Source organism: Eptesicus fuscus, chromosome 6, assembly GCF_027574615.1.
Source record: "Eptesicus fuscus isolate TK198812 chromosome 6, DD_ASM_mEF_20220401, whole genome shotgun sequence".
NCBI classification, from domain to species: Eukaryota; Metazoa; Chordata; class Mammalia; order Chiroptera; family Vespertilionidae; genus Eptesicus; species Eptesicus fuscus.
The window spans coordinates 48430240-48444231 of NC_072478.1; the positions used below are offsets into that span (position 1 = coordinate 48430240).

The 13992-nt window shown below is 41.6% G+C and overlaps 1 protein-coding gene across 1 annotated transcript in view; it reads left to right on the forward strand.

Annotated features, from left to right (window-relative positions):
- The window catches only part of CPE (carboxypeptidase E), an 87140-nt gene extending 78785 nt beyond the window's left edge, over positions 1 to 8355 (forward strand). The window contains exons 7-9 of the mRNA XM_008144281.3: positions 3234 to 3333; positions 6665 to 6783; positions 7552 to 8355. Of these exons, the coding sequence (XP_008142503.2) occupies positions 3234 to 3333; positions 6665 to 6783; positions 7552 to 7650 (318 nt within the window). The 3' untranslated portion in view covers positions 7651 to 8355. The remainder of the gene's footprint in view (positions 1 to 3233; positions 3334 to 6664; positions 6784 to 7551) is intronic.
- The last annotated feature ends 5637 nt before the right edge of the window (positions 8356 to 13992 follow it).

Sequence of the window (13992 nt, forward strand, 5' to 3'; positions counted from 1 at the left end):
AGTTTGCTAACTGAACTCACTAGCTTTGGAACAGTTTAGTGCGGGGGCCTGATGCGGCGGGGGCCAAACATGGCGGGGATCTCCCTTTTCCGTGTCCCACGCGGAAAGAGAGATGAACGAACCGGTCCTAAATGGAGGCGGCCAGGGATTGAGAAATAATAGAAATAAAGGAGGTAACACCAAAACTTAGGATCAAAGGAGCTTATCTGCATTCTTAACTAGGCCCCAGCATTACTGGATTTACATATCTAGACCTGCCCCTGCTGACACCTGGGCTGCTGTGAAGTCAGAACTGATTAACATGTCCAGCCTTATTGGGGAAGCATGTTCCCAGGGCGCGGTTCTGCCTACACCCTGAGTTCAGCTGACAATAATGAAAAGAAATGCCCAGGTACCTTCCAGGCGGCCCTCTACAGTTTAGTTCTCAAAATTCCCGAAGAATTTCTAATGGGCAGGTGCTTCAGAATCATCTAGGTTCTTGTTAAAAATGAATCTCCTGTCCCACCATCAAAGCATATTCCCTGCAGGGTAGGACCCCCCCAAAATTTCCACTTCAACAAGCTCTTTTGTATTTAAGTACACAAGGGTTTCATAACTACTGATGCCAACAGTCCCAGCAACTATGGGGACTGTTTGTTGTTGTTGTTGTTGTTGTTTTCAGCCTCGGTTGAGTAAAATGCCCTGGAATCTGAGGAGAGTGCATCATAGAAGGAACAAGTGTACTAAATAGTTTCTGCAGTCATGAGGACAGTGTTCACGCCTGTGACTTCTTATGCAGAGGCCGTGAAGTGACAGGGTTTTCCCGTTTGCATTCACGTGGGGTTGTGACAGTCCCTAGCCCTGTCATTGAGATTTAATTACTACAGTGAATTTTTTTAAATTTTATTTTTATTGATTTCAGAGAGGAAGGGAGAGGGAGAGACAGAAACATCAGTGATGAGGGAGACCTACGGTGAATTTTTTTTAAACCGCAAAGTTGTGGCTCACGATTGGCATATAGAGACATTTACTTGTTTATTTGTTAAGCCGCATATTGTAATATATCTTGGGTTGAAGAAGCTGGAAAAAGTCAGGTCACAATTATGAATTGTGTATATTTGGGCCTAATCCAGGTGAATTATATGTTTTAGAAGTGATTGACTTATCTTCCAAAGATGAAATTTAAGCTTTTCATTTCTCTAAGGTTTATAGCATTGATATTAGGATTATAGTGCTTCAAGATGCATGAATTCATCTCCACAGTTTTTCTGGTCCCCAGTGACTCTTTCACCATGGGAATGTCACTCAGAAACCAACTTTTTATGTTTCAAGTGACTACATTTCAATCTGTTAATTTTGGTTGGCTAATTCATAACTCAGTTTTGGGGAAAAAAATCATCGATTCACTAGATACTAAAAATGTTTATTTATTTTTTTAAAATGGATTTACTCTCGCCTGGCTCATGTGGCTCAGTGGTTGAGTGTCAGCCTCTGAACCAGGAGATCATGATTCAATTCCTGGTCCGGGCACATGCCCAGGTAGTGGGCTTGATCCCCAGTGGGGGGCATTCAGGAGGCATCCAATCAATGATTTTTTCTCATCATTGATGTTTCCCTCTCTCTTCCTCTATGAAATCAATTAAAAAAAGAAATAAAGAAAAGTAATTATAAAAAATGTGTTTGCTCTCTAATCACTATACTGATTGGCAATAAAATTAGCATTTATTATTACCAACAACATGCATGTATAACTTTTTACCATTTCTAAATTGCCTTTAGAGAAAAGAATTACGTGTTGCTTTTATAGAATTTCAGAGTTTTTTTATTTTTGTTTGCTTATTTTGAGATCATAGTAAGAATATTTCTATTTGTGGAACCAGTACATATACCAAAATATAAACTTTCAATTTCAACACATTTTTAATTATTACATATACTAATTGTATAAATTTCATTTTAACCGAATGTACTTTTTTTAAGAAAGGGGGTTCCTATGATCTATTGCTACCTAACAAATCACCCCCAGAGGTTGTGGCTTAAAACAGTGCCAGTCACTTTATTGTCACTCAGGGTTTTTGAGGAGCCAGTAATGTGGGAGTTGTATGTCTGGGCAGTTCTGACTGAGTCTCTCTGTGGTTGGAGTCAGGTGGTGCCTGGAGCTCGGGTGGTGGGGACGCTGAAGCAGCTGGGGCTTCCTGAGCGCCTCTCCATCTTCCTGTCAACTCAGGCCTCTCCACGTGGTCTCCCTTCTTAGGACTTAATCTGGGCTTCCTCACACCGTGGTGACTCCAGAGCTTTTTTGTTTTTTTAATAGAACATGCAGAACATTTGCTGATAACCAGGGTCATCTCTTCCATAAAACATTGTACCACTGACAAATGTATTCTCTGTTCATAAAGGGATACGTGAGGCTTATTCTACTTTCTGTAAGGAAATATTCCAATGTCATCCGTAGCAAAAGGAAAATCATTTTTCTGGGCCCAGATGGAGAAGTAGCTGAGCATTTGGAAGGCCGGGACATACGTTGTTAAGTAATGAAGCTGAATTAACATTTAATGTTCCAGAAGCAGTGCTTTCTCAAAAACCGGAAGTGATGATCACTTCCAACACACACTTAGTTGAATTATCATTTAAAAATAAAGAAAAAAGCTGGTTTTGTAGTTTGCATCGCAATAGCTCGTTGATGACTGCACGTTAATTCAAGGTTATTATTCTCAATAACAGCTCTTCTATTTTATTTCTAAGAAGTTTTCAGTTATGAAGTTTATTGATCTTTCATGCCACTTACTTTCAACCAAAAACAATACTGTTCATGGGTTTGATGCCAAAGTAGTCGTAGTATATATAACTTTTTATCTAGAATGAAGAGGTAGTAATGTTGTAATTGTCTTGTTAACTGATAGTGACCATATAAGATAATCACAGGTAACTACATTTAAAACAGAGAGAAAGTAATGAAATATGCTAAGACCAGAACTATTTTAAAGATATTATTTTTTTTTGTTTTGGTGGTTCAGAAGGTACTGAAAAATCTTTCCTTGACTCAGAACAAGATCTCAATTTTGAGGGCATTACTTCTCATTTGCCCACTTGAGAAAAAGCAGATTAAAGAGTGCACAAAACATTCAGTGGCTTTTTGAGCATGCTTTGGGAACCTACAGTATTTTGTTAGAAAAGAAGGAGGTGCTTGATATGAGATGGACTTTTAGGTCATTTTCTGATATGAATTTTCTGGGTGTTCTTGACTCTCACAGGTACACCGAGGAGTTAAAGGATTTGTCCGAGACCTTCAAGGTAACCCAATTGCCAATGCAACCATCTCAGTGGAAGGAATAGACCACGATGTGACATCTGGTGGGTGTTCTCTGCCATGATCTGAGGCTCTCGTATTATATACAGGAGCACAATTACTTATCATAATTATAATTCTTATGCTGTTCTAAGCAAAATAATTAAATGCTTCATATCTCTTTACCTTCTCTCTCTCAGCTTTAATCTAGTTAAATTTCCTTAGTGGAGCAACTCAGGCAGTTACCCAGGCTGGCTGCTGCGTTTAAAAATTGGGGTGCAGCAGATGGCGCCCTTCCCTCAGGTATCTCACTGCAGAGCTGCAAGGTGGTGCCATCTACTGGAGAGTCTTTGTTGTTGGTGAGGCAAAGGAAAATGAACCCGCTAGCGTTAAAATACCAGTGCCTTTATTATTTCTCTTAAGAAGAGGTGCTGGCCCTGGCTGGGTAGCTCAGTTGGTTGGAGAACCATCCCGATACACCAAGTTTGCAGGTTCAGTCCCTGGTCAGGGCACACACAAGGATCAACCAATGAATGCATCAATAAGTGGAACAACAAATCAACGTTTCTCTCTCTTTCTCCCTTCCTATATGTATATGTCCCAAAAATGTATACACAATTTAACAGCTGATAGCTCAAGTTTGAAAATGAGATGTATTTCAACAAACACTGCCTTATAATTATTCAAAGTGTGTGTATATACTTTTGGACAATATATATCTATATATCTACATATATCTATATATCTATATATCTATATACCTATATGTCTATATAACTATATATGTTGCTAATGAATTGTTCATTAGTGGACCTGAGGAGGGAATGAAAAGAATAGGAAGAAGATAACTGCCAGTATATTGTGCCTCTAGGATTTCTCATATGTTTCTTCATTTAATCCATATAGTAAATCAAGACCCATTCAAGGTTAGAAAATTAATCATAAACGACATCTTTTTCCCGGCTTTACTAAAGTCCTTATTAAAGACTGCCTTTACATAATCTGCCTTTAAATAACCTGCTTTTAAATAATCCGACAAAGCTACTAGATCAAAGCACAGGTTGTTACAGGATTGAAGTCAATGTTAGTTGTTTCGAGGTTTAAACCACATTTCAATTTTCCCAGTTTAGACAAAATGATATATTTTCCTGGAAAACTTACCTATTACTGTCACTGACATTTATCCACTCATTTTAGTTTAACTGTCATATGCTGGGATCTTTTCAACAACTGAATGAATACCTTTTAGCTATAAACTCTTCACATATTTCTAGGCCTTATAATTAATTTTTAACTTATTTCCCAAACCACTTTATCCCATTACCTCTTTCTTAACACCCACATTTATAACTTGTATTTTTGAATCCTTATTTATTCTCTAAAACTTCATTTATTAATGTAGTCAATAATCTGTCAACGCACTAAGAGCCAGCACACCTTTCCAAACTTACATGAGAATCTGCACTAAGATATTGGCCCCTTGGCCCCAGGAGGCCGGCTGTTGAAGATGGCACCCGGGCGTCGATCCCTTCTGGCCACAGAAAACCCCTCCTATCTGTTACCGCTGGTGTGCCACACAGACCTTAGTTTCTCTGCATTCAGTGATGTGGAAGTTTTAGTAAACTCTAACTTAGGGAATGAACCTAGGCAGAAAGGAATAAAAATTGAGGCTGGGTTTTGGGACACCCCAGCTATTGGAGGGCAGGGCGATGAGGAGGAGCCAGCAGTGAAGTCCAGGGCAGAGAGACGTCTCTGTGCGCCGTCCTGGAGCCTGGGAGTGTTTCAGGAAAGAAGGAGTGCTAAAAAGTGTCAAGCAGGCGAGCCTTGTGAATGAGCCCGAGTGGCAGATCTTGATGAAATCTGTTTCTGTGGGGAGGGAGGTGGCAGCCTGCTCCGGGAGGCCCAAGAAAGGATAAGAGGAGAGAGCTTTGCCGAAACCGGTTTGGCTCAGTGGATAGAGCGTCGGTCTGCGGACTGGAAGGTCCCAGGTTCGATTCAGGTCAAGGGCAGGTACATTGGTTGCGGGCACATCCCCCGGTGGGGGGTGTGCAGGAGGCAGCTGGTCGATGTATCTCTGTCATCGATGTTTCTAGCTCTCTATCCCTCTCCCTTCCTCTCTGTGAAAAAATCAATAAAATATATTTAAAAAAAAAAAAAAAGGACAGAGCTTAGAGAGTAGTGACCAGTCTTCTCAGGAGCTTTGCTATAAAGCAAAGGAGATAAATGAGCGCCCGCTGAAAGGAGATGTGGGGTCTAGAGGTAGATGGGAAGGGATGGTGACGGGGACTTGTTTTTTGCTGATTGTTTTCGTTTTCACAGTGAGATAAGAGGTAAAGCACGGGCTGAGAGTGCTGATGAGGCTGTCTGAGCCGTGTTAGGAAACAGGAGGAAGTGTGCATTGTTCCAGGGACCTTGCTGCTCACGATGTGGCCCTCACCGGCAGCTGGATCAGCTTCTCCCTGGAGCTGGTTAGAAGTGCAGGATCTGAGGCCTCACCCCAGAGCTAGTGAATTAGAATTTGCATCGGGACAAGTCCCCCAGTGATCTGCATTGACCTAGGGAAATGGAGCCTGACAGACTAGCAGGGAGGCAGGCCAGGCCCATGACCTGCGCAAGGTTGGCGTTTATGAATCAGAGACAGATCAGTGTGGTCACGTGCCTTCTCCAGCTCCTTGCACCCCACAGGGCAGGCGTAGAGAAGAGAGGTGCAGGTTATCCAGGGTTGGCAGTTTGCCAGACGTGTATCGCCACGCAGGAAAAGCAATGACTTCGAAGGCCTATGGGTGAGAGTGATTGTAGTGGTGGGCCATGGAAGCTAGTCCAGGTCAGGAGGGAACTCCGGGTACATGGAGAGTGAGCGAGGGGGACATGTATCTCAGCTTAAGAATTCTCTGGAGAACTTGCTGAAAAGACCGCCCCTAGACGGCAATCCAACCAACAGACTCGATTTAGAAATCGAAATGTCTACCAAGTGCCTCAGGGATTCTGGTGAGACTGTCTTTGGGCCACACTTTGTGAAACACTGATCTAGACTCTCTGACCTTTAGGTCTTCGCCCGGGGATCCGTGGCAAGAATAAAAAGATGCTCTGACCCCACCACTTGGGGGCTGTGTATGTCTTTTTAATCTGTGTTAGTCCTGATGTGATTATGGAGAGTCATTATCGTAGGAGACTTATCAGACGATTTAACATTCCTATCTGTAAAATGGATAGGGGAACTGATGCCCTCTCGAGAGTTTCTCACTCTTCAGTTAAAATTAATCGCATTCCATTAATAACTGCTTTAGAAATGGGAATAAAAGGAGTTGGACTGAGGCAGACTGGGTACTCCTCCGCTGGTCTTACTATGCATTTCACATGTGTGCCTTGTGATTTGACATTTTGTTTCCTTTACAGCAAAGGATGGCGATTACTGGAGGCTGCTTGTACCTGGAAACTATAAACTTACAGCCTCGGCTCCAGGCTATCTGGCGATAACAAAGAAAGTGGCGGTTCCTTACAGTCCTGCTGTTGGAGTAAGTAATCACATTAACAGTCAGGATTTATTAAGCACTTGTGTGTGCCAGGCATAGTTAAGTGGCTTTTATTCAATCTTCATAGTAACGGTCACCGTTGTCTCAGTGACGCTCTCACTCAGCCCGGCCCCTGCCTCGGCCATGGCTCAGGCTGAGGAAAGGGAGGGGATGACATGCACTTCCCTTGCTCTGTGTCTCTTGATTCTCCATGGACTTGACGAGGACGCCTAGTTCCCAAGGAGAGTTGAGTTCCTGGGCCATTGGCCTCTGTGGTGGTTTGGGGATGAGTGTGCTTCATTGGTTTCTCTGGCAGATTCGAGATTCTGGAAAGCAGAGCCTAGTGGTTTGGGATGCCAGGACACTGAGCTGCATAGGAGGAGAAAATTCAAGGTTGACAGGAGAAGCGCACTGAATAGTCAAAGGCAGAAAATTAATCATAAACGACATCTTTTTCCCGGCTTTACTAAAGTCCTTATTAAAGACTGCCTTTACATAATCTGCCTTTAAATAACCTGCTTTTAAATAATCCGACAAAGCTACTAGATCAAAGCACAGTTCAAACATAATGGTTTTGGATTGTCTTTCCCCCACTCCCCGCAAAGTATCTTTTATCATGAGAGATTTTTTTTAGGGTATACTTTAATTCAAGCGGCTAAATTGAGCTTATCCTAAAAGCTCTGTGATTACTCTTTTTTAAAAAAATTCATTTCAGCTTTTAAAAATACATATGCACTTTGCTAACAATATATTCCTGATTTTCTTTTTTAGGTTGATTTTGAACTGGAGTCATTTTCTGAAAGGAAAGAGGAGGAAAAGGAAGAATTGATGGAATGGTGGAAAATGATGTCAGAAACTTTAAATTTTTAAAAAGGGTCTAATTAGCTGCTTTTGTTCTGTACAATGTAGTCTGATGTAACGTGGCCATTTTCTTTTAGAGTTTGTGCAGTTAATTTTTAACATCGACTTATTTTCAATCATTTAAATATTAATAGACATTACTTAAAATAAATAATTAAACTCTTAGGTAAAAATACACTAACTTGCTCTATTTCTTCTTATATAACATTCATTTTCCTACACATATTATACAAGGGATTGTAGAAAAAATTTAAGTGGTCTGGCCATCTTAGGCTTACGTACAATATTCCATGTGTTATTTACAGTGCAGAACTCTTTGAGTCATTCTAGCTTTTAAAAATTAATGAATGCCTTTTAATATAATTGGTGACAATGTCACATACTGAATGCCATTGAAAGGTCAATAGCTACAGCTTGGAGTTGTGAGCACTATATTGAAACTATGTAGTTCAGTATAAATTGTCATTTGTCTCTTGTGCTGACTAGCTATATAAGCATGATCTTGTTAATGCATTTTTTGATGGGAAGAGAATGTAAGTGGTTAGCAAGAGGTTTTCTGAAGGGAATGGAAATTGACTTCCTGCTTGTACATACAGGGGCTATACTGCTATACTCTACTGCCTGTTAACATTCCTTTGAAGTTTAGGTTCTCTCTTGGTTGTAGATTGGCCCAAAATTTCATTCTAAATGAATAAAGGTTAAAAATCAACATCACCCCCATGGTTTGTATTTTAATGCTCTTATGATTTTGGTCTAGAGTTGTGGTCTCATGATAAGAAAGGATTCCCTTGGTAGTGGCCTCTCATTTGAGCATCCTCTGCATTTTCAAATTTATTCACTGACTGATATCTGCCAAGCATAGTGCAAGCTCCATGTCTATTATTGCAATGGACAAAAGGTTCTGATTCCTTGGGTCTTATGGTTCAACTGTGGCCACAGATTTTAAGTATACACACAAATGAATATGTAATTATGAATTGTAATGAGTAAAATGACAGGAAAGAATAGTGTGTAGAGAAAAAGAATGTCAGAGCAACTTAAATAGACTAGATGGGGTGACTCAGGGATGGCTTCTGATGCATATAGGCCCAGACCTAACATATGAGTAGGTGTGAGCAACGCAGAGTGACTGAGTGGAGGGGTGTCGTGTGTGTGCATGTGTGTCTGTGTGTGTTGGTTTAGTTGATGAGTATTTCAGATACAGATTTTTTTTTAAATAGCATTAACAGTTGTAATAATAGACTCTTGAATACATAGCAGCTTATGCACAATAGAAGTATATTTCTTACTCAGGTAACTGTACTGGGCAGAAGACGGAAATATGACTTTTACATACACTGTGTAGAGACCTCTGCAGTCATTGCAGAAGAGGGAAAGGAAGACTGAAAAACCAACAACTGAGTTTTCATTGCCTTAGCCCGCAGGTGACACATACCAGCTCTGCTCACATTTCATTGGCCAGGACTAGTCACATGGCCTCTCATAACTGAACAGGATGCAGCAGGTATGGTGGGGGAGGCAAATAGAATGTATGTCTAGGACCAAGTCAACTATCGGTTCAGCTGTTCCCATATAGTCTTGTCCTTGCAACCATTTGTGATTATATAGGGCTTGAAAGGTCCCCACTGCCCTGGTCATGCTCTCAGCCTGCTCTGAGTTAATCTAATGAAGGGTCTAGAACTGAGTACTGTTGGGAAGGAAACTTCCCTTATTGGTCAGTGTTTCCGCGTTGAAGGACCTCCACTGGAATAAGACTCCTGGCCTCTAGCCCCACTCCTGACACGCCTTACAGAGGTCAGGTGATGACAGATGAGTGAATTGGGGGAAACAACTCTATCAAAGGACTGTAAGCTTCCCCTTCCCCAGTGTTCCCTGCCCCAGGCAGACACAGCTCCGAAGTCCCCTGGGTGCTGAGGTAGGCTCTGGGCGTGTGTGCAGGAATGCAGGGAGGGCTTGTGGGCATAGAGTATTAATCTTTGGTCCATAGATCAAATGTCATTTTCTCCAATTAGTTAATAAATAAAGCTGACAGTTTAACCTCTATTGCTCTCCTGTGTCTTATTTTTCAACTGGTTCTGAACTCACAATGGGAGAAACTGGCATTTTCTGTTGAATTCCTAAAATCTTTTAAGAGGTATAACACTTTAATGCTTTAAGTGTGGTGTTATTTTGTTTGTTTTGTTTTGCAAAAGTAAGACGGGCCAATATCTCTCCCTTTCTGAATACAGTACTTCTCTTAATACAGTCCAAGATGATACTGACCTTTTGGAGGTTTTGTCACGTGATTGCCTCATATAAACTTAGCATAAAATGAAAACTCTGTAGTAAGGCTTTTGCTTTGATTTGAAACTAAAGATTAGAACAGACAAGAACATGGAGGATCTGAGGGCTCAGGATTAAAGTGATCTGGATTATGAGCAACAAAGCTGAATTGTTTTAGGTAACAAAAATCAGAAAGGGAGGGGGCTGGGCAGTTGATTTTAATGAAATAATGAACACATTTTGAACTTTGCACCCTCTCTCTTCCCAATTGTCAATAAAAATCAGACACATTGCTATGGAAAGAATAGCTTATTTCAATTCACATTTTGATTTTCAATGCACATAAATGAAGATAAGTATTACAGGAAGGGAAGCATGAATTTTTTTTTTTTCCAGGGCAGCAAGATTTTATTTTTATCACCATGAAAAAGACCTTGGGAAGTGTGAACTTTGATATTATTTTATTTGCACAACTTCTGAAATCTTTCCATCATTGGATGTTGTGGGAGGCTTAAAAACCATTATTTGTTCCAACGTATGACTCAACGTCTCTTTTCCCAATTCTCGTAAGGATTGTCTTCTGTGGTTGGGACTAGATGGCATTTGGAGTTTGTGCCTCGGAAATGTCAGGATAGAACGTGCCTGGACTCTTTAGACCCTACCTTGTCATATACTACATCCTAGTTTTGCTGTTCTTAGTAAACATCATTTTAGGTACTTACAAAAGTTCTGATTCTTTACCCTTTAATTTTTTCAACTAGAGAGTCAGCCTATGAGTCAACTCAATCATAACATGGGTTTCTAGGGCAGTGCATATTTTAGTTTTATATGATTCATTGAAATTCATGCAAAATTCCCCAAGAATTGGTGTTTTTAAAAGCAGAGCAAAGGTTTGGCTCAGCCTGGTGAAGGGTGATCAGTGCAGCCCACCTATAATGCCTCACAGGAAAAATCACCCTGATGAAGCTTGTTGGAAATTTCCATGAAGCCAGCGGCCATGGGCTGGCTTTGTCGGTTGTTGCACTTTGTTCTACCTCTCCTATTTTTTAACCTATCTTAGCTGTTTCCGCATTCCATTCCATCCCCTTCCTTTTCTTCCGTTCATTTTATTTTGGAGATTTATTCAGGAATTACTAAATATTCACCGTGTGGTCACTACGAGAGAGTAGACTAGCACACCACCATGATTTCTGCCCAAGGCCATCATCACTGGAATCATCATCACTACCGTCACCATCACCATCATGGAGCATGTGTCTTGTGCTACACTCTGTGCTAGGTACTTGAAATACAATACTTTTTTATTTTATTTTTTAATCCTCACCTGAGGACATTTTTCCATTGATATTTTAGAGAGAATGGGAGATAGAGGAAAGATAGAAATATCGATGTGAGAAAAACACATCAATTGGTTGCCCTCTGCACAAGCCCCAGCCAGGGCACAGGCCAGGGAAGAGCCTGCAACCAAGGTACATGCCCTTGACTGGAATTGAACCTGGGACCCTTCGGTCCACAGGCTGATACTCTATCCACTGAGCCAAACCGGCTAGGGCTGCAATATTTTGAAATCCATTTATAACACTAAGATAAGGAAGTATTGCAGCATTACTATTTAACAGATGAAGAAACAGACTCAGAATTTATATTCCTCACCTCACAGCAAGTAAGTGGCTGATTAAAATTTCTGTTTGCTTGACCCCATTTTCAGTTATAAAATAAATAAGACCCGGGAATGTAATGTACAGCATGGTGACTGTATTAATAATACTGTATTGCATATTTGGAAGTTCCTAAGAAGTTAGTCCTTAAAAGTTCTCATCACAAGGAAACATTTAGCAACTATGTATGGTGACAGATGTTAACTAGACTTATTGTGATCCTTTCACAATGTACACGAATATTGAATCATTACATTGAATATTTGAAGCAAATATAATGTTATATAGATATTTATCAATTTAAAAAGATAGAAGGTGGAGGGACTTTGCCCAGAAGTTCTGGGTAATTGGATGTGAATGTCTATCCACAGATGTTTGTTTAATGAATGAATGAATGTGTGTTGAGAGGGGAGGGAGCACACAGTGCCAGGTGAGCAGCATACACTTGAACAATGATGTTCCAACATTAACCTATAAATAAAATCAGAGCCTTAGCTACAGCAAGCAATCTGGCACATTCAGAAACTTACTGAGAAGAAAACACTTACTGATGAAATAGACATACATATCACTCCCTTTTTACTTTACAAACACTTAAAAATGACCAACTGGAATTGTTACAAAACTGAGAAAAATAGCCTTGTTCTCACATTTATTTTCTATATAATTTTTCAGAATTAAGCTTACTGGCTCTGGGCCTTAAAATTGATCTGGCTGAAATCTTCTTATCCATAGATTTAAGAAAATTGACTAATAAACAGCTATTTAAGGAATTCCTAAGAAATCACAGTTGGTTACCATAAAACAAAACATAACACGTACAAAAGATGTAAATCAGAAAATGATACGGCGACTTTTTTGAGTAGCAGAATCAGTGTTTGAGTTAGGTCTCATGAGTTTGAACATCACAATAATGCATTGTTCTTAGTGTGCTGATTAAATGCCTTTTTCAATTTTCCAGTTCACCCTCTGGCTAAAAGTGCCGTTTCGTCTATCCCACAGTCACACTAATATTTATACTGCAAATTCCTGAAAAGTCAGCCCTCACGCTACCAGGCCCACTTCCCTCCCCTGCTCTGGCCATGTCGCCATCTCAGAGCCGCTGCCCGCAGTCCTGGCCGACAGCTACCCTTTGCTGCAGAAACGTCACTGCGGCCTTTCCTCTGTGTCTATGTTAAACCCCAACTTTGAAGAGCAAGATGGTGAGGAAATCGCCTTGAGCCTAACCAGGGCTTTGTCAATGTGTTGCCATGGCTTCTCTGTTGTGGGATTTGGGGGGTCTGGTTAGGGGAGATTATAGCAGTGGGTGGTGCAGCATATTTCGCTTTAAACCTGCAAGATATTTCCTTGTGCATGAAATGTACAGAGGCCTCTCAAAGCCAAGTATGCGTGTAATTAACTCCGAAAGCACCAGTGTTAGGAGCACACCTCAAGGCCCGGACCGCCACGTGTGCTCCTGTCAGGCTGCAGGGGGCGCCCGCGCCCACGCTGAGCAGATGTGAAAAGGAGGCTTAGATGCTGGATGTGCGGCTGAGTCCTTTGCCAAGTGGGTCCGCAGGCTCCTGCCCACACAAACTCGGCGGTGTTATCGCCTCTTCCTTTTTTCTTTGTCACCCACGCAGCAGGGAGAACATGCCCCCGGCCATCACAGCGCAAGACTCTCTAAGCGCCAACTTCCCAACTGGGGCAGCTGTGACCCCGTCCGCACCCGCTGCACGTGGCCTGCTGCTCATTGGCTGCCCTGCCCAGCGTTGACAGGTTCGCTGGGGTTGTTCACAAACAGGAAAAGCAGAAAGCCATTTCCCTCCCCCTCCTCCCCTTCCCCCCCATTTAGAACTCACTTTCAACCCAGTGTCATCATTTTTGAGTTTTTGCAACATAAAATATGGGGCCCGTTTCTCTTGCATTTCTCCTTTTCTGGTTTTCTGATCAGCTGTCCCTCATATACATTTTGTCTGCCACAAGCTTCCATAACTTCCCTTTGCCTGTCCTCTTTCCTTCTCTTCTGCCCTCTCTGTCTTCCTTTGCCTTCGTTCCCCCTGGCCCTCTGGGCCTCTCCGCACGTCAATTAGCCAGGAAAGCAGTCGAAATCAAGCAGCGTAGACTCTTCTTTCTCCTCCTCCCCGCAGGCCCTCCCTCTGGAAGGGCCTTCCCGGGAAAGGGCCTTCCTTAGCCCCAGCCTCTCTCTGGTCAGCTTGCTCTGGAGAACCCGCTTGACCTTCTCCACAACCTTGTAAGTCCCCCAATCCTGACCCTGACCCCAAGAGCCCAGGTCCTCATTCTGGAATCTGCCCTGCCTTATCTGAAAGCAGGTCTCCTGAATGAAACAGGGTCTTCATAAAGAGTTACGTTGCTTCTCTCACTATTTTTTAAAAATATATTTTTATCGATTTGAGAGAGGAAGGGAGAGGGAGAGAGAGATAGAAACATC